This window comes from Aotus nancymaae, unplaced genomic scaffold, assembly GCF_030222135.1.
Source record: "Aotus nancymaae isolate 86718 unplaced genomic scaffold, 86718_ANA_hifiasm-v0.15.2.pri h1tg000053l, whole genome shotgun sequence".
NCBI classification, from domain to species: Eukaryota; Metazoa; Chordata; class Mammalia; order Primates; family Aotidae; genus Aotus; species Aotus nancymaae.
The window spans coordinates 16,894,886-16,919,961 of record NW_026988467.1 but is presented as its reverse complement, the minus strand read 5'-3'; the positions used below and the strand labels follow the sequence as shown (position 1 = coordinate 16,919,961).

Sequence of the window (25,076 nt, the reverse complement as noted above, 5' to 3'; positions counted from 1 at the left end):
TACAGCAGCTAACCAGAACCTAACTCAGAGCTCTACAGGGAAAGGAATTCTGGGAAACATAGCTTAGCTAAAGTTACACAACCCAAACTTGCCACATCCACCTTGAACAAAACAAAATGTTTTCCCCAGTGCATGTTGCAAGACCTGGCCCCAGCGCCAAGCTTCCCCTGTGTGATGCCATCGGTTCTAAGAACACAGTTTTGGGCAGAGGTGGGAGGATCACTTGAGGCCAGGAGTTCAAGACTAGCCCAGGCAACATAGCAAGAGCCTCACCTCTACAAAAAAATTAAATTTTAGCAAGGTGTGGTGGTGCATGCTTGTAGTCTTAGCAGCTCTGGAGGCTGAGGTGGGAGGATCCCTTCAGCCCAGGGGTCCGAGGCTATAGTGAGTTATGATCATGCCACTGCACTCCAGCTTAAGTGACAGAATGAGACTCTGTCTCTGAAAACAAAAGAGACCACAGAGCATGGCTTTGGGATCAGACAGCCTGCTTCCTTCCCACCTCTCTTCCTTATTACTTGTGTGACCTCAAGCAAAACGCCTTACTTATCAGGGCTTCAGGTCCCACCCCTCACATAGGGATGAAAACAGCATCCTCACTGGGCAGTTAATAATGTCTATATGGAGACCAGGCACATGACTCATGCCTGTAATCCCAGCACTTTGGGAAGCCAAGGTGGGTGGATCACCTGAGGTGGGGAGTTCGAGCCCAGCCTGACCAACATGGAGAAACCCCGTCTCTACTAAAAAAATACAAAATTAGCCTAGTGTGGTGGCACATGCCTGTAATCCCAGCTACTCAGGAGGCTGAGGAAGAAGAATCACTTGAACCCGAGAGACGGAGGTTGCAGTGAGCCGAGACTGCACCACTGCACTCAGACTGCCTGGGTGACAAGAGCAAAACTCCATCTCAAAAAAAAAAAAAAAAAGAAGGAAAAAGAAAGAAAAAACTCCACATACCTCCTACTTCGTCAGCCCACCTTAGCCCTGTCCTCCTCCCCTCCATCCTGACCAGCGGGCTTTACCTGTGATGCCTTTTCAGTTTGGTAACAACTACAAGAGAGCTCCCCGCTGCCCAACCCCTCTGTGCATACGCTTATAGAGATCATTTTATTACATTTGGAGGCTTGCATTTGTACCTGAAACCCAATTCAGGTGACAGGAAAGGATCTGTATGTGTAGGGCAATCTATCCATTAAGTATGTATGAAGATCTAGCTAGGGAGGCATTTGCAATCTGGTCTGTATGTTTCACTAGCTATCTTAAAATAGGATGACCTCCCTCATGGTTCTCCTGCCAACCAAGGGATCTGGAAATGCAACAGTCGAGGAGAAACCTCTCCACAAGTTTTGGGGCTCCCTTAGCTCTCCTCATTCCCCCAGAGCTGTTCACAGCCACCAAGGTGGAAGACAGCAATGGGGTCTCCTCCACTGAGGATGAAGCCCAGAGCCCCAGACAGACTGACGCCCCCAGGGACAGCCTCCAGAATCCAAAGACGCAGTTAGAGCAGAGAAGACATGGAGCTGGCCCTCAGCTGGAATCCAGGGGCTCCCCCGACAAATTCCAAATGTGGGTGAGTCCCCGAACTGCTCCTTTTGTGGACCAGGGTTCAAGGGAATGTAGAATAGTGGCCAGAGCCCAGGGTTTAAAGCTAGGATCTGAGGTCAAATTCTTCTTCTGCTGTTGATGTGCTGTGTGACTTTGAGACAGTCTCCTAACCTTTCTGGGCCTCAATTTCCTGGTAGAAAAATGAAGGTTCTCCGTGGTTCCTTACAGCTCAAACACACACCAGCTGGTGGTGTTGCCTTCATAACCTCATAGCATCCCTCTCCTGGGTGGATGCTGGGACTCTGAGCTGGAATGTGCCAATGAGAAAGGCCTCTCCACAGCCCCCTCCTGCAGAACTTACCAGCAAAGCACTGCCCTACCTGCCACCTGACCCTCATGGGCAAAGGGAGAAGTGTGGACTGGGTTCTCTATTCTATCATCACAATATCACGATCGAAGGAGAACAGCATTAGAGTGAAGCCTTCAGGTCCCCCCACATACCCACTCAAAATTGGATCAGGGAAATGGCTTTGATTTTAAATATTTCATGAGCAAATTCGGCATTGAAGCCCCTCCCTGTGTGGCACTGTCAAATATAGACACGGAGTCTAAGTCAAACTTTTCGAAAACACTGGTGCATTCAGGGTAATCTCATAAAATCAAATTTTATTTTGAAAACATTCAACACTAGAGCTTTTTAAACATAGACCCTGTTTATCATGTGGTTATTTTGGGGTATGTCAGAATAAAGAAGCCATAGGTCCTTTCTTGGAAGGACGCTCCTTTGTTTTGGATACATCCTTTCTTCCTGCAGGCTTGGTAGCAAAGCACCCTTTCTTTTATGAATTGATAGATGAGTTTTTTTTTAATGTCCTTACTTTGTAAAAAAAGTAAATAAATAGACTCCATAACTGACAGCTATTTTTTAAAAATTCCTGCTGTGTGAAATCCCAGAACCTCGGCATCCCCCATATCAGCATCAAGGTGAGTTTTAGAAGCCTCTTTTTACATTGCAAGGAACAAGACAGTTTCTTTCTCAAAGAGACTGAACGTCAGAGAGGTTCAGTAATGAGCCCAAGACCACACAGCTGGAGGAGCCAGCGCTGGGACTTGAATGCCACCCTCTCTGACCTGAAAGCTGAAGCTGTCATAATCACCAGTTATCTTTCCCCCATCTCATCAAGGAAGAATGAGACCCAACACTGGGCTAGAGAGGACCCCAAGGTTTAAGGAAACAAGCCCAAGAGAAAGCCTGAAACTCAACCCAGAAAACCCTGCATTTGCTAATCTTCCCTTCTGTCTCTGAGACAAGGTGGATAACTTCAGGTTTTTGCCCCAGTGGCAGAGAAAGAGGCACCAGTGATCCCCCACAGCAGAGGAAAATGCCAATGTGGTTTTTATTAGCCTTGAGAAGGAATTTTATTTAATATCCATGCACCAGATTTAGAGAGTCAAATTGGCTCTTCTTGTGTAGAAATTCTCTGGAGGGTGGTGGTGATAATCTGCTCACAGAAGCTGAGAAGTAAGTGCATCTCAGGAAAGTGTTCCAGCTGGAGCCAGGATGCTGTCTTCAGAGAAGGGAGACACAGCCAACCCTGAGTTCGGGGAGAGCTCTTGGCACCAGAGGGGCTGCCCTCAGAAGTGGAGGCCCTGGGACCCTACCAAGTCCTATGACTAGAGTCACTCTTCTGGGACTCGCTGGAGGGTGTGGCCCTGGGGGTCCTCGAAGCTTCAGGAAGGATTGAGGTCTGCAACGTAGGAGCCTCTCTCAGGAACCCAGCAGAGTAGGAACTCTGTGTTGCAGAAGAACAGAGCAAATGCTTGGTCTGGAAGGAGCTCGCTGGGGATGCCTAGAAGCAGAGGATGTTGGGAAAGTATTGGTACCACGGGTTGTAGCTCCATAGGTTTCTCTTGAGGCAGTAGACGAGCTTCCGGTCACAGGCACAGAGCTGAACATGACAGAAGGGCCCCGGCTCTGCAAGAGAACACCAGGAGCAGAATGATAGTGGGAAGAGCGTGCTTGACTGACTGATCACTCCCATCTCAGCAGAGACCCCATGGACCTCCTGCTCCGAGGAGCTCTCAGCCTGATGAAGGAGGCACGGCTCCTAAACCGGGGGGATGGATAATCTGATGGAAGGGGCACAGCTGCTGCTCAGGGTGATGTTTCAGTCCAGGAGACAGCTCCTGCCCTCAGGGAGTTCCCAGTCTGATGGAGGAAGCACATTCCTTCCTCTGGGAGACTCCCAGACTGATGGTGGAGGCAGCCACTGCTCTGAAGGAACTCTCATTCTCACAGAGCAGAAACCATCCCCGGGCCCTGAGCTTGAATCCTGCTATGTGCACTGGCAGGCCTTCAAGCTTCCATTTCCTGATGTCTAAAACGGAGGAGACTAAACCTACTCTACAGGTATTTGGGGATCAAGAATCAAGAAAAAGGAAGCATGTCAAGCTCTTGCACAGGGTGGATGCTAAGATGTTTCAGCCCTACCCGGGGGTCTGATACAGCTGCAATAATCCTGCCCTTCTCGTCCCAGTTCTGCACCCAACCCCACCTTCCCCAACAAGATACAGGCTGACTGTCCTCTGGGGCAATTGAACTTGAAGTCAGGTGCTCTTCCAATGGCCCAAACGGGAAGCCCCAGCCTTACCGCAGATGACCAGTCCCCATGCGAATCTGTATTTGTAGGACTGTGTCCAAATGTTGCAGCCCTTCTCCTCCAGCCGCCCATAGCAGTGGTCATGCACCCAACAGCACCTGTCCATGCAAGAGACTTAGATCCTGAGCGGGAGGGGTGCCCTCCTGACCCTGTCCTAATAGGAGCAAAAATTCAACCATGTCACTTTAGCAGAGGCCACCTTGGTGGCCTCGATGGACACGATGTGGCAGAGAGGATCTGGTAGTGTGACTGAGTAATTTCCTGCTCCTCATTTCCAGCCAGCAGGTCATGGACACTTGTTTTCCTCCTGGTCTCACGATTAGACTACATTTCCCAGCCTCCCTTGCAGGTAGGTGTGGCCACATGACTCGATCCCTGCCAGGGGAGGTGAGTGGAATTGATGCACTCCACCTCCAGACCTGCCCAGACAAACCTCCCACACTTTCCTCCACTGTCCCTCTGCCTCCATCCTTCAGCTGGATGGAGATGACCCAGCAAAGGATTCTGAGGCCACGAGGGATGGCAGAACCACAAGATGGGAGGAACCAGCGTGTGATTCATACTGAACTATTATGTGAACCAAAAATAAACTTCTCATATCATAGGTCCCATACCTGTAGATCAACCAATATGGATGGAAAATGTAAGTAGGCCTATTTTCTTGTGTCTGTACTAAACATGTACAGACTTTTTCTTGTCATTAATTCCCAAACACTACAACAGCTACTTCCATAGCATTTACGTTGTATCAGCTATGATAAGTAATCTAGAAATGATTTAAAGTATACCATCACAGCAGGCGCGGTGGCTCATGCCTATAATCTCAGTATTTTGGGAGGCCGAGGCAGGCAGATTGCTAAAGTCCAGGGGTTTGAGACCAGCCTGGGCAACATGGCAAAATCCTGTCTGTACTAAAAAAAATAAATAAATAAATTAGCCAGGCATGGTGGCACACGCCTGTAGTCCCAGCTACTCAGGAGGCTGAGGTGGGAGAATCACCTGAGCCCAGGAGGCTGAGGATGCAGTGAGCTGAAATCGCACCATTGCACTCCAGCCTGGGCAACCAGAGTGAAACCATGTCTCAAAGAAAAAGAAAAGGTCGGGGGCGGGAGGATACAATCACATAGGTTATATGCAAATACTATGTCATTTTATATCAGGGACTAGAGCATCTGCAGATTTTGGTATTCACAGGGGTCCTGGAACCAGTCCAGGGGATGACTGTATGTTATGTGTAGCAGATTGCATATAAAAGGTTTTCTTGGTTTACAGAAAAACTGAGATCTTACAGAGGAAACACCTAATTTCTCCTATGACTAACATCTTACATTAGTATGATACCCTTGTTAGAATTAATGAACCAATATTGATATATTATTAACAATAATTATTCACTAAATAATAATACATCGTTACTATCTCACTGATTGTAAAAAGTCATAATTGATTCAGCGTTCCCTCATTTTTACCAATGTCCTTTTTCTGTCCCAGGATCCCATGTTACATTTCATTGTCTTGTCTCTCTTTTTTTTTCTTTTTTTTTTTGAGATGGAGTTTTGCTCTTGTTGCTCAGGCTGGAGTGCAATGGCGCGATCTTGGCTCACCGCAACCTCCACCTCCCGAGTTCAAGTGATTCTCCTGCCTCAGCCTTCTCAGTAGCTGGAATTACAGGCATGCACCACCATGCCTGGCTAATTTTGTATTTTTAGTAGAGATGAGATTTCTCCATGTTGGTCAGGCTGGTCTCGAACTCCCGACCTCAGATGATCAGCCCATCTCTGCCTCCCAAAGTGCTGGGATTACAGGTGTGAGCCACCGTGCCTGGCCCATTGTCTTGTCTCTTTAGACTCCTCTTGGCTGTGGCACTTCCTCACGCTTTCCTCGTTCCTGACTGTTTTGAGGCATACTAGTTAGATATTTTATAAAATGCCCCACTATTGGGATCTGTCTGATTTTCTTTTTTCTCATCATGAGACTGGAGTTTGGGGTTATTTTGTTGCTAAATTGTTCCAGTCTGGGCTACTGGGGCTCTTTCAGTCAGCACTGTACCTCTTGTCACATTGCCAACAATGTGGGCTTTCGTTTTGTTTTTGTTTAAACACTTCCTTACCTTTCGTCACTAAAAGAAGTTCCAGGATCATCTTGCATATTTCCTGCCTTGGTCCTAGAATTGGCCATTTCTTCAAGGAACCCTGGTTTTGTGTGTGTGTGTGTGTGTGTGTGTGTGTGTGTGTGTGTGGCTTGGAAGGGTTCTTTTATTGAAGAATAACACTAGAAACCAGATCTAGGCATTAAGTGTGCTTGTTGCTACTGGGGTGTCATTTCTTTTAGACCTTCTCCACTGACAGCAAAAGAATGTTTCTTTTTCCCATGTGTATAAAAAAAAGCATATGATCACACAAGTTATATGCAAATACTATGCCATTTTATATCAGGGACTAGAACATCTGCAGATTTCGGTATTCACAGGGGTCCTGGAACCAGTCCAAGGGACGACTGTATGTTAGGTGGAGCAGATTGCACATAAAAAGCATTGTTGGTTTACAGAAAAACGGAGAAGATCTTACAGAGGAAACACCCATTTTCTCCTGTTACTCACATCTTATATTAGTATGATACTCATGTATCCATGATATCTACGCATACTGGTACCTGTGCATACTTCTACATGTAAACATCTGCCTCTATAATAAGCTAAACCAGAGTCCACGTTGAGGTCTCTAACTCAGTGCTTTTGCACATGGATCATTCTGGCTTCCTGCCCTGGCTTATCCCACTCCAACAGTGAGAAACTTGGCCCCAACCATCTGTCCTTTCTTTGCTTCATCATCCCTTTCCTTTATATATGTCTAGCAGTATCAGAATTGTTAACCCAGTTGGGTATGTTTTCCAAGGAACAGAATCTCCCATTTCACACATTCTTCTAGAACTTTAGCACTTCCCGATCAAGAGGTGGAATCTAGGTCCCCTCCCTCTTAAAGGCTTTGAGACTGCCTTGACCAAGAGTACGGTGTAAGTGACACAGTGGAATTTCTGAGGCTGCCTATAAAACACCATACCCTTTAGTCTTGCAGTTTGGGGATACCCACTGTTGCAACCCAAGAGTCACCATGGTGGGAGGAATCCCAAACATCCTGGGAGAGGCCTAAGTGACAGGAATTGAGGCCTCTGGCCCACTCCTAGGCCAGGAGATGCTGACAACTTGCCAGCCATAGGAGTGGGTCATCTGGAAGGTGGATTGTCCAGCCCCAGTTGTCCAAGCTGAAGCTGAGACAAGCCACTCCCACAAACCCTACCCAAATGGAGGATTCACAGGCAAAGTAAATGATCAGTGCTGTTTAAGCTACTACATTTAGGACCACTTGTTATGCCACAGTAGACCAACTGACACCTTAGGCCACTGGGATCTTGGGATTACCAGCTAAATTCTTTGAGACTTAGTTTTCGTATTTATAAAATGGTAGTTTAATACTCATCTTCCAGAACTGATAATGGAATTGAACAAGAAAATGTGGGTGCAGACCCTGGAGCCCAAGGGCAGTTATAGCAATCAGCTCACCAATCGGTGCCATCCTTGGGGGTCCCTTGGCCGCCCCAGCCGCAGTAACAGCCGTAGAAGCCATAGTTCTTCAGGGCATTCTTCCCTGTCACCTTTTCGATCATGGATTTTAGGTCCAGCAAGCCCCCTTGCACAGCAGACATACCTGGAAGACAGCCCATGTTCCCAGGTGACACCCGGGCAGCCCAGCCCTGCATTAGGCCCACTGCCCAGCACCTCCTACCCTTTCTCCCACCTGGGGCTTGGAGGGACTGGCGTGTCTCTTTTTAATTCTCTCAGTCAGTGGGAGGGGACATGCAAGCAGTATGGAGAATTGGTTAGAAGTTTGGAATTGAAACATGAGCAGACTTGGGTTCAAATCCTGACTCTGCCACTAATTCAAAGTATGGTATTGAATGGAGTCAGAGCCTCAGTTTCATCATCTTGAAAATGGGGACCCAAAATTAGCAGCTACATCTTGGAGTTGTCATGAAGGTTAAAATAACATCAAGTTTGTGAGTTTTGAGCATGATGACAGGCACATGGTAAGTGACCATAACATATAAGGTGTAATTCATAAGGTATTTTCATGAAGCAGGCAGAAAGGAGCTTCCTGTCTCTCTTGGCAATACGTTCCTCTTCCCCACCACTCCCCTCCCCTCACACTTTTTAGAACATAAGGCAGAGAATCTAAAAGCAGGATGGGACTCTTAGAAATTGCTGAAGGCAGTTCCCTCATCTTACAAATGGGAAACTGAGGTTTGGAGGGAAAAGGTGCCCTGTCCAGGGTTTCACAGCGAGCCCAAGGCCCCCTGCTCTCTCCTTGCCCCAGGCCTTCAGCTCCTCCTGGGGTCTCCAGACACCTGGCAAGACATTAAAGTGCAGGACAGCCTGTCAGGGGATTGTATATACAGTCACGGGGCTGCAGGATAGGACTAAAGCCATCTGTACAGTCACCTCCCAGCTGGACAAGCCAGAGCTGAGAATGACCCAGGAATTGTAGGTTGGAATATTTAAATACGAGCTTTGATTTTATTTTGATTGATTTGGGGATTTTTTTTTAATCTTATTTTATTTGCATACAAGGAAAAACATCTGCCTCCTACATTTGCCAGCCACATAACCTCCGTGTCCACCACCTTTACACAGCTGAGGTATGGTATCTCCTAGGATCCTGCCACAGCCCCACCCATGGACTGCATTAGCCCATGTCAGATGAGGAAGCAGAGGCTTGGAGGGATAAAGCCTCTTGCTGACGTCTATGCAGTCAGTGCAGAGCCGAGATTCAAACCCAAGTCTCTACCACCTCAACGGCAGGTGTCCTTTTCACCACCCTATTACTCTCATGGGGTAGAAGTTAATTCAGAGGTCGTGGGGCCACCACTTACTACAAGCCAGGAACCAAGCCAGTGGGAAGAGGCCCTTCATCTCTGGGGTTCTGGAAGAAAAAACACATCCCACAACAGGTCTATCAGGCAGTGCCCCCAAGGCCCATTCAGATCCCACCCTGGCTCCCCACCAGGCCCCGCCTATTCCAGTCTCTGTCCTGGTGGGCAATAAACAAGGTGAGTCTAGCCAGAAAAGATGAGGCAAAAAACTACAGGTCCCCTGAGGTCTCTGGAGGCAGAGGGGCAATAATGGAAGCATTTGCTGGGAGACTGTCCCGACCACCAGTGTGCTTTTAGCCACACACACCCCAGACATACTCACCCCATCGGCAAAATGGCTAAAACGGACCAGAGAATGGCCAGGATTCTTGAATGGAAATTTAGTGGCATACGTGGAGAAGCAGGACTTGATGTAAACTAGACATGGCCTTTGATAAAAGATCTAAGAAGCTTTCAGGAAGAAAAACTTCCTGGACAGAGAGCACTCGGCGCCACCCACAGCAGGAGGGCAGAGGAAAGCCAGTGATTCTATGTCTCATACTCTTCAGCTCACAGTGCCCTAGTTGCCCGTTTGCAAGGATGTCTACCCTGATGGTTCTTTGCAGGCAGACACTGGGCGATGCACCCCTCTATTCTAACACTGAGAATAGTGCTTGGCCCAGAGTAGGTGCCCAGCAGTGAACCCTGAGCACCCACAATGTGCCAGTGGCTTTCAGGGCCTGGTCATGGCTCTTATGGGCCCCAAGCACTTTTGCCTTTGTAGGCGTCGTTCTGCTATATATTTATATTTATATCTGTATACACACGATTATTTTTGACAACTATGTTGGTAGAAAGAAAAATAAAATCCAAGCTGGATTTATTATTATATATTCTTTCCTTTCCTCTTGATTTTAAAGGAATTTATAAAATTAAGACACTCTCCTGGGCCCCAGGTTCTGCGTCTACCTAAAGAATAAGTCAACCCTGGGGGCTCATGGGAGTGCTGCAGGGTAGGTATCACACGGTCCCCATTTTGCTACTGGGAAAGTTGAGGCTCAGAGAACTCAGGGCCTTGCCAGAGGTCACACAGTCACTGAGAAGCAGAGGCCGGATTCAAGCTCCGTCCTTCTGTGCCCCTCACGGCACCACACAGCCTCCCTTCCCAGCATGAATTCTTTGAGGGGGCTTGTTTGTTCCTTCTCATGCTCTACCTCTCAGGCAGAAGTCCTTGGCTTCACTCCTTAGAATCTGTCTTTGGTAAAAACAGCCATTGCTAGCCTAGAGTCCAGGAAATTCCATGTGTCTCAGGCCAGCACCTGATTCTAATTTGGCTTCTCAGAGGTTCCTTGCCAGCAGCTGCTTGATTCCCTTCCTCCCAGGATTCAAAGTCCTTGTTTATCCACAGCTGGACAAGCCCAGGCTTTCCCCTTCAGTGCCCTGTTGTCTCGAGTCCCTGAGTTGAATGGTCACTTGTGCCAGTGCTCTGCCGGAAACCCTGGCACCTCCCAAGGCCTGGCCTCCAAATACACCTCAGACTCCTTGGGGCTCCCGGCTACTGAGCTGGCTTCCATGCCAGCCCTTGTCCAGCAGCAACTCCGAGTTCCAAGAACATTCCTGAGGGTTCTGTTCACCCACAGCCTCTGCTCCAAGGGCTGCAAACAGCCAAGGAAATGGCCCTAGACCCTACCCTTCCACACCAATCTTTCTCTGCTGCTTCCTGGAGCTGTGGCCCAAGGACGCCAACTGCCACTCACTGGGCACCTCTTGTGTGCCAGGCACTATCCACTATCTCTCTAAACCCACCAATGACCTTGGCAGGCCCAGCTTCTGTCCTTTTAAACAGTTACTTGTTGAAAGAATGACTAACAGTTGTCGATTTTACAGATAAGGAACTGTGGCTCAGGCAGGTACCGTGAGTTGCTCAGGGGTTTAGCCCAGGACTGTGAATCTATTTCCTTGACTGACTCTGCTCCACTGCCTCTCAGCATCCCTGGGCACTAAACATACTTTTTATTTTCTATAGTTTATGACACTTTGACATCTTGGAGGCCTTGTCGGCCAGAGACAGCCTGCTCCTTCCAGGGCTGGTTAATTCCTAGAGACCTCAAATGGCTCCTCTGTGAGCATGCCTTTCATAGGCAGACGAACTGTGACGGTAGTGAGCAGGGGACCAACAGGTGATGGGCAGGCAGTTGGTAACTGTCTCTCTAAATAACTGGTTACAGCCAGCACCAGGGAAAGGCAGTCTCCCCATAAACAGGAACACCTAAAGCTGGTGATGAGCAGTTTCCAGATAAGCTCTCAGGAGTTGGGCAAGTGGGCTCACACATGCCTACTAAGAGGCAAAATGGCGGAGTTTAACTGGTGTATGACCTGCCAGGGACATTCGGCTGGTAAGAGAAGACCGCCTCAAGGGAGCATGCGTCCAACTCAGTAAACACACTGCGCATGCTCCCTCCCGAGTGCCGGCAGGCCACTGTGCGTGTGCATGGCCCACCCAAGGGAAGAATCAGGGGATAAGAAACACAACACCCTGGAAATATGCCAGTTTGTAAAACCCCAACTTAGGCCGGGCATGGTGGCTGACGCCTGTAATCCAGCACTTTTGGAGGCCGAGTCGGGTGGATCACCTGAGGTCAGGAGTTTGAGACCAGTCTGACCAGTGAGAGACCAGCCTGACCAACATGGAGAAACCCAGGCTGTACTAAAAATACAAAATTAACCGGGTGTGGTGGCACATGCCTGTAATCCCAGCTACTTGGGAGGCTGAGGCAGGAGAATCGCTTGACCCTGGGAGGCAGAGGTTGCCGTGAGCCAAGTTTGCGACATTGCACTCCAGCCTGGGCAACAAGAGTGAAACTCCGTCTCAAAAAAAACACACAAAACCCAAGTCAAAGGTCAAACAGCACGCCTGACTCTCTCACGTCGCCTGCCTGACTCTCACGTCGCCTGCCTGACTCTCAACATCGCCCGCTTGCTCGGCGCTCTTCGAAGTGTACTTCCTTCCTTTCATTCCTGCTCTAAAGCTTTTAATAAGCTTTCACTTCTGCTGTGAAACTTGCCTCAGTCTCATTCTCCTTCTGCCTTATGCCCCTCAGTGGAATTCTTTCTTCTGAGGAGGCAGGAAGTGAGGATGCTGCAGATCGGTATGGATACGTCCTACTGCTGACACTGCCAGTCCCCCGGCACACCCCGCCCACCTTTCCCTCACTCGCACCCTCCAAGCCAAGGTTTCTCCTGCCCCAAATCACCCCAGGCCCAGACACTGGACAACCAGGGAAGCCTGGAGTCCCGCTGACATGATTCAAACTGGCTGGTCCCAAAGTGGGCCCCAGGAGGAGGATGTGGGCTCAGCTATTTTAATCAAACGACCACAGAGAGGAAGCGCATAGCCACAAGAGAATTTCGGAGGAGGGCAGCGGTTGCAGTAATGACAGGGAGAGAATGGAGACGACAGACCAAAGGAAGATGTGGAGGCCGGGACGTGGCCAGGTCGCCGAAGGATGGGTCCCCCAAGTCCACATGCGGCAGCTCCAGGACTTCCAGTTCACGCCTCCTGGCTGGAAAGAAAGTGTAGCGCAGAGCCCCGCTGCACAGAAGGCGCCGCTCAGCCCTCCTGCTGTCTGTGAGGGAGGTGATGGGAGTTTGCCCCTCTCCAGGCCCTGCGCCCCTGACCAAGGGGGCCAGGTGTCTCCTCTCCTAGCCCCTCCCTCGGCCCTGCTCCCGGCACCTCCCCCAGGCAAAACAGCCCCAATGATGCAATTCCTCACCAGTGAGACCTTTTCTCCGTCCTCAGGCTCGCAGAAGACGCCAGGGAGGGGCCCGCCTGGTTTTAAGGACCTCTCTGTCACCTCCCACACTCCTGGCTGGGCCAGCTCCAAGATTCCTGGTAACTCACATAGGAAACCCTGCTTCCCCTCACCCTGGCATGACCCCTGGGGATTTTTTTCCACTGTGTATGCAGAAGCAGTTTTTTTCTTCTTTTTTTTTTTTGAGACAAAGTCTCGCTCTGTCGCCCATACTGGAGGGCAGTGGCCCTGTCTCAGCTCACTGCAGCCTCCGCCTTCCTGATTCAACCAGTTGTCCTGCCTTAGCCTTCTAGGTATTTGGGATTACAGGCACACACCACCACACCTGACTAATTTTTTTGTATTTTTAGTAGAGAAGGGGCTTTACCATGTTGGTCAGGCTGGTCTCAAACTCCTTCCTGACCTCAAGTGATCCACCTGCCTCGGCCTCCCAAAGTGCTGGGATTACCAGGGAGAAGCAGCTGTTTTCTGTAGCAGGTCACAGTGCCCAGTGGCTTTCGGGAAAGACAGTGATCAGAGTCAGGCTTGAGCCACCCACGATCCAGGGCTCTTCTCTACCAGGAACAGAAGCCCTGGAATCCCCCTCCCAGCACAGCCTCCCTCCCACCCACACACTGGGTCTTTGTCAAGTTCCCCAGCCCTGGGATTCTGCTCAGATTTCATCCTGTCTTGCTCAGCCTCAACCCAAGGACAGCCAGGGAAGACAGGCGGCCCCGCTCCTGGACTTGAAGCTTTGCCCCGTCCTCTTCCTAACTTGCCAGCTCCCAACTTCTTCTGCCCCGTTCCTGAGCTGGGGTGACTCGGGAGGTGCCTGCAGAAACACAACTCCGAGTTACCTACAGAATGTTGCTCCCCCACGTCCAGGCGGTAGCCCTTTGTCAGCACCTGACTCCCTGCTAACTTCCTACAGTTCTTCCCTCGGGGAAGGGGAAAGTGCCAGGTTTGCAGTTAGGGAGATGCAAGCTGGAGTCCCAGCTCAGCCACTTCAGTAGCTGTGACCCTGGGCAAGCCACTACCTTTCTCTGTTCTTCATGTGAAACATGAGAATTATGAGCCCCTCCAGCCCCAGAGGCTCCTGGTGAGGAACGTACCATGTAAAACAAGGTACGTGGGTCAGGCACAATGACTTACCCTGGGAGGCTCAGGTGGGAGGATGACTTGAGCCCAGGAGGTCAAGGTTACAGTGAATTGTGATCGCGCCCAGGAATTCGACTAGCCTGGGCAACAGAGCAAGCCCTTGTCTCTATTAATAAATAAATACATACATAAAAATAAAAATAAGGCATGTAAACTAATGTCAGTTGGGGAAGGGTGTGGCCCAGTGGGTAACATCACAGGTTCTATATCAGCCCCAGGTTCTGTGTTCAAATCCTGGCTTTTCCACCGCTCACCACATCACCTCGGGGCTGACTGAAGCTCACCTGCCTCAGAGAGCTGTTGTTAGGATTAAATAAATTTATACATTTATAACTTAGAGCCACAACAAATGCAGAGAAGTGCCAATAAATCATTAACAGCTTACCTTCTAGAGTGTTCTCACAGGACATAGGTAGCTACTAGTATTCTTTTCTCCATTTTCCACTTCTGTTAATTCCACCTCTTACCCTACCACCCCCCACACACTTTTTTGAGAAGACTTGGATTTTTTTTTTTTTTTTGAAACAGGGTCTATCTCTGTCCCCCATGCTGGAGTGCAGAGGCACAATCACAGTTCACTGCAGCCTCCACCCAGGCTCAAGCCATCCTCCTGCCTCAGCCTCCCAAGTAGCTAAGACTACAGGGGGCGCCACCATGCCCAGCTAATTTCTTTGTGCATTTTTTATAGAGTCTCAACATGTTGCAGAGGCTGGTCTCAAATCCCTGGGCTCAGTGATCCTCTCATCTGGGCTTCCCAAAGTGCTGGATGACAGGTATGAGCCACTGTGCCCCGTCAAAGACTTGGATTTCTGGCTCCTGCCCCTCCTTGCTGTTGACTTCCGTTTCCGTCCCTCCCTCTTGTCATCAGAAGAAGCCCCTCCTTAAGGCCCCCTGGACCCTTCTTTTCCTAGGACTAACCACTGAGCTCCTGGAAGAACCCTGTGAATTCAGCTCAATACCAAAAATATTTATGAAGTGTCTACTACGTGCTGGGCACTGGGATCTCATGATGAATAACAGAACCTGTGCCTTCACAGAGCCGCCCTTGAGGCCAGTGGGAAACAGACAGTGAAGACAGAAGTAAACAGAGATGTTGTCTGGTGGTCATCAGAACCCTGGGGAGAAGTCCTCTCCCCGCCCTGTATTTGCATTTCTCCTTCTCAACCAGTTCCCTCCCCAACCTACAAACACACACCTGCCCTGCCATTCTAAACCAAACAAAGCCAAGCCACAAAAAGAAAAAAAAAATCGGCCAGTGCGGGGGCTCACGCCTATAATGCCAGGACTTTGGGAGACCAAGGTGGGCGGATCAAGAGGTCAAGAAATCAAGACCATCCTGGCTAACATGGTGAAACCCCGTCTCTACTAAAAATACAGAAAATTAGCTGGGCGTGGTGGCGCCCAGCTGCTCGGGAGGCTGAGGCAGGAGAATCACTTGCACCAGGAGGTGGAGGTTGCAGTGAGCCGAGATCACGCCACTGCACTCCAGCCTGACAACAGACCGAGACTCTGCCTCAGAAAATTTTTAAAAAATTCCTTGCCTCTAGTGACAATTCTACTTCTCTTTTCCTCTAAAAGCCAAATTTCTTTTTTTTTTTTTTTTTTTTTTGAGACGGAGTTTCGCTCTTGATACCCAGGCTGGAGTGCAATGGCGCGATCTCGGCTCACCGCAACCTCCGCCTCCTGGGTTCAGGCAATTCTCCTGCCTCAGCCTCCTGAGTAGCTGGGATTACAGGCACGCGCCACCATGCCCAGCTAATTTTTTTTGTATTAGTAGAGACGGGGTTTCACCATGTTGACCAGGATGGTCTCGATATCTTGACCTCGTGATCCACCCGCCTCGGCCTCCCAAAGTGCTGGGATTACAGGCTTGAGCCACCGCGCCCGGCCTAAAAGCCAAATTTCTAAACAGAGAAACCTGCCCTTTGTCATTTCCTACTCTGAACCGTTCGCTGGCCAGCATCTGCTGCATCCTTGAGCCTGCTATCAGGGACCCCCAAAGCCTGGCATAGCCCAAGCTTGGGGGTCACCCACTCAGTCCCTCAGGGCACTCATCTTGCAGTCCACCTCCTCCTTCTCGAAACTCTCTCTCCCTCTGGGCTTCACAAGGCTGCACTGGGCCGGCTGCCCTCCTGTGGCTCACCCCCCTCCCATCTCTCTCGGCCCCCCCAGATGCAGGTGTGTTTCTGGGACCTGCCCTCTGGAGTTCCCTTCTCTGTCTTCACCGCTCTCTGGCTGAGCTCATCTGAGTTCAGGGATTTAGCTCTTATTTCTGTGCAGGCATCCGGGGGTGTCCCAGACAGAGCAGTTTGGCCCTAGTTTTGACTCAACAAACAATGCTTAATGAAGGAAGGACTGAATGCAGGAAGCAGAGGCACAATGTCAGATCCAAGATCCAGCATAGGAGAGACGTGTGTTCAAATCTGCGTCTTAGCTCTGACCACACCTGTGTCACTGAGTCAGCTGTTTTACCTCTTTGGGTCTCTGTTTTATCTGTGCAAAACGGGATAATCATAGAACCAGCCTCACTTAGTAATGCTGATAATTCAATGAGACAAGGCAGGCGGAGGGACCCAGGACAGTGCCTGGCACCCAGTAGGTGCTCAGTAAGTCATAACTACTACAAATATTATTGCGATTATGTCTTTCCAATAAACTGAGTGCTCCATGAGGGCAGGTTCTGTGTCTGCTTCCCCTCTGTAACCCAGCACTTGGCACATAGTAGGTCCTCAGTAAGAGTTTGCTGAGTGAACGCATGACTCCTTTGGCTTCAGCTCCATTCTCACCCCACTGCCCAGTCCGCATCTCAAATATGATCACACAGAGATGGATGGAAAGAAAGAAAGAATGAAGAAAGAAAGAAAAAGAGAGAAAGAAAGAAAAGGAAGGAAGGAAGAAAGAAGAAAGAAAGAAAGAAGATAGAGTCTAATATTCTATCCCAATGACCCTTGCGAACTTCGGAACTAAACTCACTGTCCCCTCAAAACCCAGTCGTCCCCAGTTCCCCTTTCTTGGTAATGGATTCAGCCATTCACACTTCAGTGATGAAAGACACCCCCACCACTTCCATCTCTAATTGAATGGAGGCCTCTTGAGGGCAAAATTCTTCTCTGATCCATTTCTGATCCCAGAACCTAGAACAATGTCTGATCAATTACAAGTCCTCAAGAAGTATATGTAGGACAAATTAAACATCACTTAAACACACTCGTTCTCTGTCATTTGCTGGGTCTATCACATGCAGGCTTGCCCAGTAAAGCCCTGCCGAGGGCAGCCATGGAAACCCAGACACTCCCTCACCCTGAGAACCTGAGCTGCTGACATATCCCTGGCCTTATCAAATGGTTTGCTGGCACATGGAACAGGATTACCCAGGGCTCACTGGCAGAAAGTCTACATCAAGTCCTCCTCCTCCAGGAAGTCTTCCATGATCCCTCCTTCCACAGGGAGCTTACTTGTCTCTGGAATGCTATAGAACTCATCTGATATGCTGTCCACTCTGGCACTTTCTGTTGGAGGGGATTACAAGGCTGATGGCTCATAAAGGGATGAGAGAAGAACTCGGTCTTTAATGAACATTTGCTATGCCCCAAATGCAAGGCAAGCTCAGCATTCACAGTCTTCCTTAACCCTCACAAAATCTCATGGGCATTATAATCACAATGAATAAGCAAGTAAACAGAGGGGCAGACGTTAGGTAGCTCGCCCAAGGTCACGCAGCTAGTAAAAGGAGGACCCAGAATCGTACACCTGACCCATCTGTCTGCCAAATCTGTGTTCTTTACAAAAAAGGGTTGTGACCCCATTAGGACATAATGATTGGGATTTTCACAAGACAGCTAACCAGAGTGTCATGTGGTTTCCCTATAAACGAGGTAGAAAAGTGAGAACTGAGGTACAGTTGGTTCAATGAGTTCAGAGTCCCAATCATTGCTGATGAGTGGAACTGGATTTTTCATTATAAACTTTCAGCTCAGGGCTTCATAGAGTCCTAGGAAATGCTTTGCTTGGTCTACACAGTGCTTTTTTTTTTAAAAAAAAAAAAAAAAGGAAAAAATGGTACTAGCTGCCAATGTTATAAACACTAAAAGATCTTAGACAGAAATCCACATTTCCAGGCTGGGCACAGTGGCTCATGCCTATAATCTCAGCACTTTGTGAGGTTGAGGCAGGCCTGAATTGAGGTCAGGAGTTCGAGACCAGCCTGGCCAATGTAGTGAATAAAGTACACAAATTAGCCAGGTGTGGTAGTGATTGCCTGTAATCAAAGCTACTTGGGAGGCTGGGGCAGGAGAATCACTTGAACCCAGGAGGCAGAAGTTGCTATGAGCTGAGATCACGCCACTGCACATCAGCCTGGGGAACAGAGTGAGACTTTGTCTAAAAAAAAAAAAAACGAGAAAGAAATCCACATTTCCATTTCCAGCTTCTCTTTAAAAGATCTAGCAATCCTGAGTCTAGACTCCAACGTGGACACAACTGGCCATTGCCGAGAAGTAGCTGCCCCATGGTGGGGTATGTGTTTCACTCTTCCCTCATCCTCAAGCAATTCTTATAGTCTTGGGTCCAATCTGCCTCACAATTGCTCTCTGCCTGCAGGAATCTCTGGTCAGCCCTCATAAGGTAATACGAGCTGCACACCATGGACTGCGGCTGGATGCATGGTGTCCACGCGCTGGAACCACCACTTCTTAGCTATGTGACCTCTGGCAAGTTACTTAACTTCTCTGTGCCTTAGTTTACCATCAGAAATAACAGGGTAAATAATTTTACCCATCTCATCTCTATGTTCTGAGTTGATACACAGCAGATGTTTAGGCACACAGTAAGGTATCAGTAAATGTTGGTTATTTTTAATAGGATGGTGGACATGCCCCCAAATGACCACTGAGAAACTTTCTTCAAGTGTTTAGTAGAAATTCAGGAATGCTGGGAAGGACTGGCCAAAGAGATGCAGCGGGGTAGGTCACCAAGTCCCCTGGGTGTCAGGCTAAGGAGGCTGGATCTTGGTCTTGTCCTGATCTTATCCTGATCTTGATCAAGAGCAAGATAACCTGAGTTCAATAAGAAGAGAATGAACAGGTCCTGTCCAAAGACCCTCAAAGCTGAAATGCACAAGGACAGGGTGGGTAACACAGCTCAACAATCACGTGTGACCCCCAAACCCAGTCCTGGTCACATCACAGAAGCAGTGGTCATCTTTGGTGGTGATGGTAGGAGTGTGGTGCCCAGAACAAGGGCTCTTAGCAGGCCATACCCAGAGGGATGTGCCTGGCCCTGGGCCCCAATCTGAATAGGTTTAGGAGGTGTCTGGATCGCAGGAGACAGAAGGGAGGGAATTAGGGCTGACTTGAGTTTGAAAGGTGGCTGGGGGTACCCAGTCTGTCTCCAAATCTCTGAAGGGCTGTCAGGAGTAGGAGGAATCAGAACTGTCCCATGTGGCTCCAGATTGCGGAACCAACACCCACCCAGCACGGACGCATTAAGCAGTCAGATTTTGGCTCGATCCAAGAACGTTTTTCTAACAGCTCATGTGTCCTGGGAATTGAATGAGCTGTCTTGGGAGTGGTGTTTCCTCTCCCCGGAAGGCACTTTTTATTTGCCACTTTTTAGGAAAGGAAATGTCGCATGGGAGGTGGGCACTGAGTGGGTGGGATATGCCCCCGCTTGACTTCTCAGGAAAAGGAACTTAATCTTTAAGTGTTGGAAACACTTAAAATGCAGATGAGATCTGTCAAAGCTCATGAAATCAGCTTCGTCAGTTATGAAGCCTAGGTTCTATCATGTTAAAAAAAAAAAGTTTTTAAAATTACATTTTGCCAAGGTTCAAAAACAAGGCAAACTCATGAGTCGTTCAGTTGCTCCATAACATGGAGAGGGCTGTCAAATATTTTGTGCTCCCTGCCCAGTAGGGCCGCCTCCCCACAACATTTTATGCAGCCAGAGGCAGGTTCAGATATGTTGCAAGAGCAATGACTAGCATGAGAGAAGTAGACGAGCTCCAGGATGCCCGCAGGGTCTGACATTCGGTGCTCTCAAATCGACTTGCTCATGAATCCTCTGAGCTTTTCCAACGCAGCTTTTGCACTTCCTGCTCTCCCTGCCTCGAATACTTAGTCCTTGCTTCTTTATCCTCCAAGTCTCACCTTAAATGCCACCTTCTCCAGAAGGCCTCCCCTGACCACTTACCCAAGGTCACCCTGTTTTTTCCCTTCATAGCACTGACCATCATTTTTAACTCTCTTTAACTTACTTGTTCATGGCTCATGTGCCTTATGCCTTCCCCCAGAATATGAGCATCTGAGGGCAGAAAACACGTCTTCATCTTGTTCTTTGTTATATTATCAGCCCATCAGCAGGTAGTAGAGAACCTAACACGTATCTTTTTTTTTTTTTTTTTTTTTTGAGATGGAGTCTCCCTCTGTCACCCAAGCTGGCATGCAATGGTGCAATCTCGGCTCACTGCAACCTCCGCCTCCTGGGTTCAAGTGATTCTCCTGCCTCAGCCTCCTGAGTAGCTGAGATTACAGACATGGGCCACCATGCTGGGCTAATTTTTGTATTTTTGATAGAGTCAGGGTTTCACCACGTTGGCCAAGCTGGTCTCGAACTCCTGACCTCAGGTGATCCACCCACCTCGTCCTCCCAAAATGCTGGGATTACAGCTGTGAGCCACTGCACCCAGCCCCTAATGCGTATCTGGTGGCCGATAATTATCTGTGGAATAAAAGAATGATGGGATGGATGAACCAATTAAATCTGGACATAAAAGCAGCCCCCTGTGGGTTTCAGGCAGGCTGTAAATTAGCAGCTTCCCTTAAAGATACACACAGCTAATTCTATCTTGGTGTCAGCCCAGGATGCACGTGTAGTTTGTACATGTTACAGCTATTGGTTAATAACAGGCTCAAGTTCAACTTTCACCATAACTTTGGCTAAGGAGGCAATAGGCACACCAACTCCATAGCAAATACATGCTTTATCTTTGAAAAATGTAATCCATTCAACTGTTCACCGTTAAGAAATCTACCATGAACTAACCTTCTTTTCTGCCTTTGTTTCTGTTGTTTTTCCTCCACCTAAAATGCTCTCCACTCTCCTTTTCTGTAGAAAGTAGAAAAGTTCCTCTTCAAAGTTTTCTTTCTTGTTAAAGAATAAATCATAAGTGTTAGAAATAGTAGAGTTTTTTTTGTTTTGTTTTTTTTGAGATGGATTTTCGCTCTTGTTACCCAGGCTGGAGTGCAATGGCGCGATCTCGGCTCACCGCAACCTCTGCCTCCTGGGTTCAGCCAATTCTCCTGCCTCAGCCTCCCGAGTAGCTGGGACTACAGGCATGTGCCACCATGCCCAGCTAATTTTTGTATGTTTAGTAGAGATGGGGTTTCACCATGTTGACCAGGATGGTCTTGATCTCTCGACCTCATGATCCACCCGCATCAGCCTCCAAAAGTGCTGGGATTACAGGCGTGAGCCACCGCGCCCAGCCTAGTTTGTTTTAAAGACTTTCTTCAAAGCCTTCTCGCTTTTTGCTAATAACTCTTTGTTAAGCCCTATCCTATGTAGCTGTTAGACACGCTCACAGGCACAAAGGAGATTCTATGTCCTTGTACTTTTGCCAAGATATTTATGCTATTACTTTTCTAAGTCCTTTCACAAGCAACTTTCTGTCCCTTCCTGATTTGGACTTCCTCTCTTCCTTTTGTTCTCCATTGCCTTTACCTATTCAAGGAAGTTTTAAGTTATTAGCCAATCAGGTTCAGTTTTAGATTGTGAAGTCTAGCTCCAACCAATGGAGATCAGTCACAGCAGTGAAGACGACCCCAAATGCGTAAATGATAAACGTGCCTACTTTTTCCTTGTTCATTGTACTCTGGTACCATCCTTTCTGCAGAAAGTAAAATTGTCTCGCTGAGAGATTCCTTGTCTCAGTGCTGATTTTTCTCTGTGGCACCAAGCATCTGTTTCCAACATTTTCTAACTGGTAAAAGCCACTTGTTTTCCTACATGGTAATGTCCCTTCTTTTTTGGAGGAGGAAGAAACCCTAGGAAAGGCTGTCCCTCTGCCTGGCAAGATCACAGATGGCGCCCAAAGTTCTAGGCCCATGAGCCTGAAACACCTACAGTTCAAGGCCACTCCACTTGTCTCAATCTCAATCCAACCAAGCAAATGTTTCTTGAGCAATTCTGTAGGCAGAGGTCCCATTAGGCACTACAAATACAAAGTGAAATCCACTAGTGCAAGTACCGAAACGTTTCTAACCCAGTGTCTGTCTGTTAGGATGGGGGGTGTGAGAACAGGCCTTCAGAATGCCCATCACGCCTAGAATAACATTGGAACTCTTTCCCTGGGCCTAAGAGAAGGTGCCCCCTCTTTTGAGACACCTTCCCTGATACCTCCCCAGAAGAGTTCATGGCTTCCTCCATTTTTCCTGGGTCAATCTTTCTAACCTCTGTAACAGCACATAACACATCCACCCAAGTCAGAGGCACCTGTCTCCCCTCACAGGACATGGCCCCGCATGACTGGCCCCCCACCTACTCCAGTCTTGCCTTGTATCACCCCAAAGCATTCCTAGGAAGAAGCCAGATGTGAAGGCTGTTAGTTCCTTAAACCTACTAATTTCAATCTCTCTCTCTCTCTCTTTCTCTTTCTCTCCCTCCTCCTCTTCCCTTTTCATCTGTTATTTCCTCCCCTTCTTCTCTTACTCAACTCCTACTCATCTTTGTAAACTTAAGGTACTTATTTAGTGAGCACCTATTATGTGACAGGTGCTGCTCTAAATACTGAGGATACAGCAAAGAGCAAAACAGCTGAGAACGCTGCCCTCATGGCAGAGTTTGCATTCCAGAGGGAGAAGACAGAAACAGACAGGCAAATAAGTAAAACGTATAGTTTGTCAAGTGGTGATTGATGCAATGGAGAAAAACCAAGCAGGGAGCATGTTGGGAGTGCTGGGCGTGTGCGTTTGGGGGTGGGAACAGGGACTGTTGATGGTGGGAGTGGCCACTTTATTTATTTATTTGTTTATTGAGACAGAGTTGTGCTCTGTTGTCCAGGCTGGAGTGCAGTGGCGCGATCTCAGCTCACGGCAACCTCTACTTCCCGGATTCAAGAGATTCTCCTGCTTCAGTCTCCTGAGTAGGTGGGACCACAGCCGTGCACCATCATACCCGGCTAATTTTTGTATTTTTAGTAGAGACAGGGTTTCATCATGTTGACCAGGCTGGTCTCGAACTCCTGGCCTCAAGTGATCTGCTCGCCTTGGCCTCCCAAAGTGCTGAGATTACAGGCGTGAGCCACCGCACTGGGCTGGAGTGGCCACTTTAAACAGGGTGGCTGAGAAAGGTCTTGCTGGGGAGGTGACACTTGAGTAAAGCCATGAAGGAGGTGAAGGAGCAAGCTATGGGGACATCCTAGGGGAAGAAAGCTCCAGGCAGAGGGAAGAGCGAGCACAAAGGCCCCAGGGTAGGAGCGCACCTGGGAGCTGGGAAACAGGGAAGCTGGGTCTGCCTTTGCCAAAACGTCTTGTGAATCCATTGCCCGGCCCTGAACTGGATCAATCCATTGCCCTGAGCTCTCCCAGTACCCTGTGCCTCCTCACTTCACAGCACCAATCATATTGTGTCTTTTATTAATACTTTGACATCTCCAGTGCTCGGCATAAGGCATGATACATATTTATTGATGAAATCAATTAACGAATGAACAAGCTAGACTGTGAATCCTTGACGGTGTCTCATTTACCTCTCTCTGGCAGCACCTAGCACTCTGCATGGCACAGATTGGGTCCTAGGAAAAAATGTTTGCTGAATGACTAATAAAAATAGCTGATGCCTTATTGAGCACAGATACCACGCTAAGTTCTTTATGGGGCTTCTCTCATTTTATCCCTAAGGTGATCCTATGAGGCAGATACTACTATCATATGCACTTAGCAGATTGGGACACTGAGGCTTGAAGAAAAAGAAATAACTCATACACATGGTCAAGCCTGTCAAAGCTCAGAGTTGTCCTGATCAGTTTGACTCCCAAGGCCAAATATACTTAGCCCAAAGCTAAACTGCCTTCCAGAGAGGGGAGCTAGAAAGAGAGAGAGAGATGGAGGAAGGCAGGAGGAAGATCTCCCTTTAAGGGCATCTTACTCATCTCTGGGTCTCTTTCTGTTTGTACTGAAGTGTCTGGCACGCAGTGGACAGTCTCAACAGTTAAGGGATATTAAATAGATGTTGGTGATCTCTTTCCCTGAAAGGGAATATTTGCTGTGGTTTAGGTTAAAAAGAAATCCAAGCAAAACCTCAGATTAATGTAAACACAAGTCCTAACTCCGCCTACTCATAACTCTTCCTAGTTTTGCTCGTAATTTTAGGTATGATCTTCCAGTAACCTCCCTTGAGGTGTGGCCTGGCCTCCTTAAGAGTCAGCTTTCCAGGCCTGACAATATCAGGTGAAGGACCCCAGCAGCCCTAGAGAGACTCGGTCAACAGAGGCTCTGCCTGCTCACCTCCCTCTTGGACTCTCCACAACCCCCTATCTCCAGTCTCTCCCTCCCAGCTGGCGTCCCTCCACAACCCCCAATTTGTGCAACCCCCATCAGTAACTAACCTCTTTGGCCTGGCCTCAAATCCCACTCCAGAGGTCTGCCGCCATGAGCAACCTCCTTGGGCGGACCCTGAAGCCCCAGGTCTCACTGGCTTCCCGTCTCCAGTCGGCACATGGGGGTCCACAGACCATGGATCCAGGGGAGTCAATTCTTGGCCTCTAGAATCTTAAGCTGAGAATAGGAGTGAGCGATGATAAGGACAATCCTGGAGGTGGGGAGGAAAAACTTCTGCCTGGAGCCAGTCGGGTGGAACCCTACTCAGCCCCTGACTGCCTTTGCAGAGGCAGGAAGTCCTGCACAGTCGGGCCCTGTGGCTGGCTGGCCTGCCAAGGGACTGGGCAGTCACCCAGAGAATTCCAATGTGGGTGGATTTGAGTCCTGAATTATCCAGGTCACGGCTTTAGCCACTTCAC

At 48.7% G+C, this 25,076-nt stretch overlaps 1 protein-coding gene across 4 annotated transcripts; it reads right to left on the bottom strand.

Moving 5' to 3' along the window:
• Positions 1-2,925: 2,925 nt before the first annotated feature.
• PLA2G5 (phospholipase A2 group V) lies at positions 2,926-25,004 on the bottom strand. Of its 4 annotated transcripts, none has more exons than XM_012440233.2 (5): positions 24,666-25,004; positions 9,135-9,184; positions 7,768-7,912; positions 4,200-4,306; positions 2,926-3,523 (listed from the first exon to the last, which is right to left on the bottom strand). In XM_012440233.2, exons 2-5 carry the CDS (start codon positions 9,172-9,174, stop codon positions 3,399-3,401), a joined length of 417 nt encoding a protein of 138 aa, XP_012295656.2. In that variant the 5' UTR covers positions 9,175-9,184; positions 24,666-25,004; the 3' UTR covers positions 2,926-3,398. The 4 variants fall into 4 exon arrangements, with proteins under 4 accessions (XP_012295656.2, XP_064219449.1, XP_064219450.1 ...); XM_064363379.1 differs by lacking the exon at positions 24,666-25,004 and adding an exon at positions 14,057-14,521; XM_064363380.1 differs by lacking the exon at positions 24,666-25,004 and adding an exon at positions 12,887-13,245.
• Positions 25,005-25,076: the final 72 nt, after the last annotated feature.

Bases quoted from the DNA above. Each gene is read 5' to 3' on its own strand.
- PLA2G5 (XM_012440233.2), bottom strand. From the start codon at position 9,174: ATGAAGGGCCTCTTCCCACTGGCTTGGTTCCTGGCTTGTA. The intron at 7,913-9,134 runs GTAAGTGGTGGC...GCTGTCTTCCAG, and splicing joins GGCTTGGTTCCTGGCTTGTA to GTATGTCTGCTGTGCAAGGG. The intron at 4,307-7,767 runs GTGAGCTGATTG...TTGCATGGACAG, and splicing joins CCCAAGGATGGCACCGATTG to GTGCTGTTGGGTGCATGACC.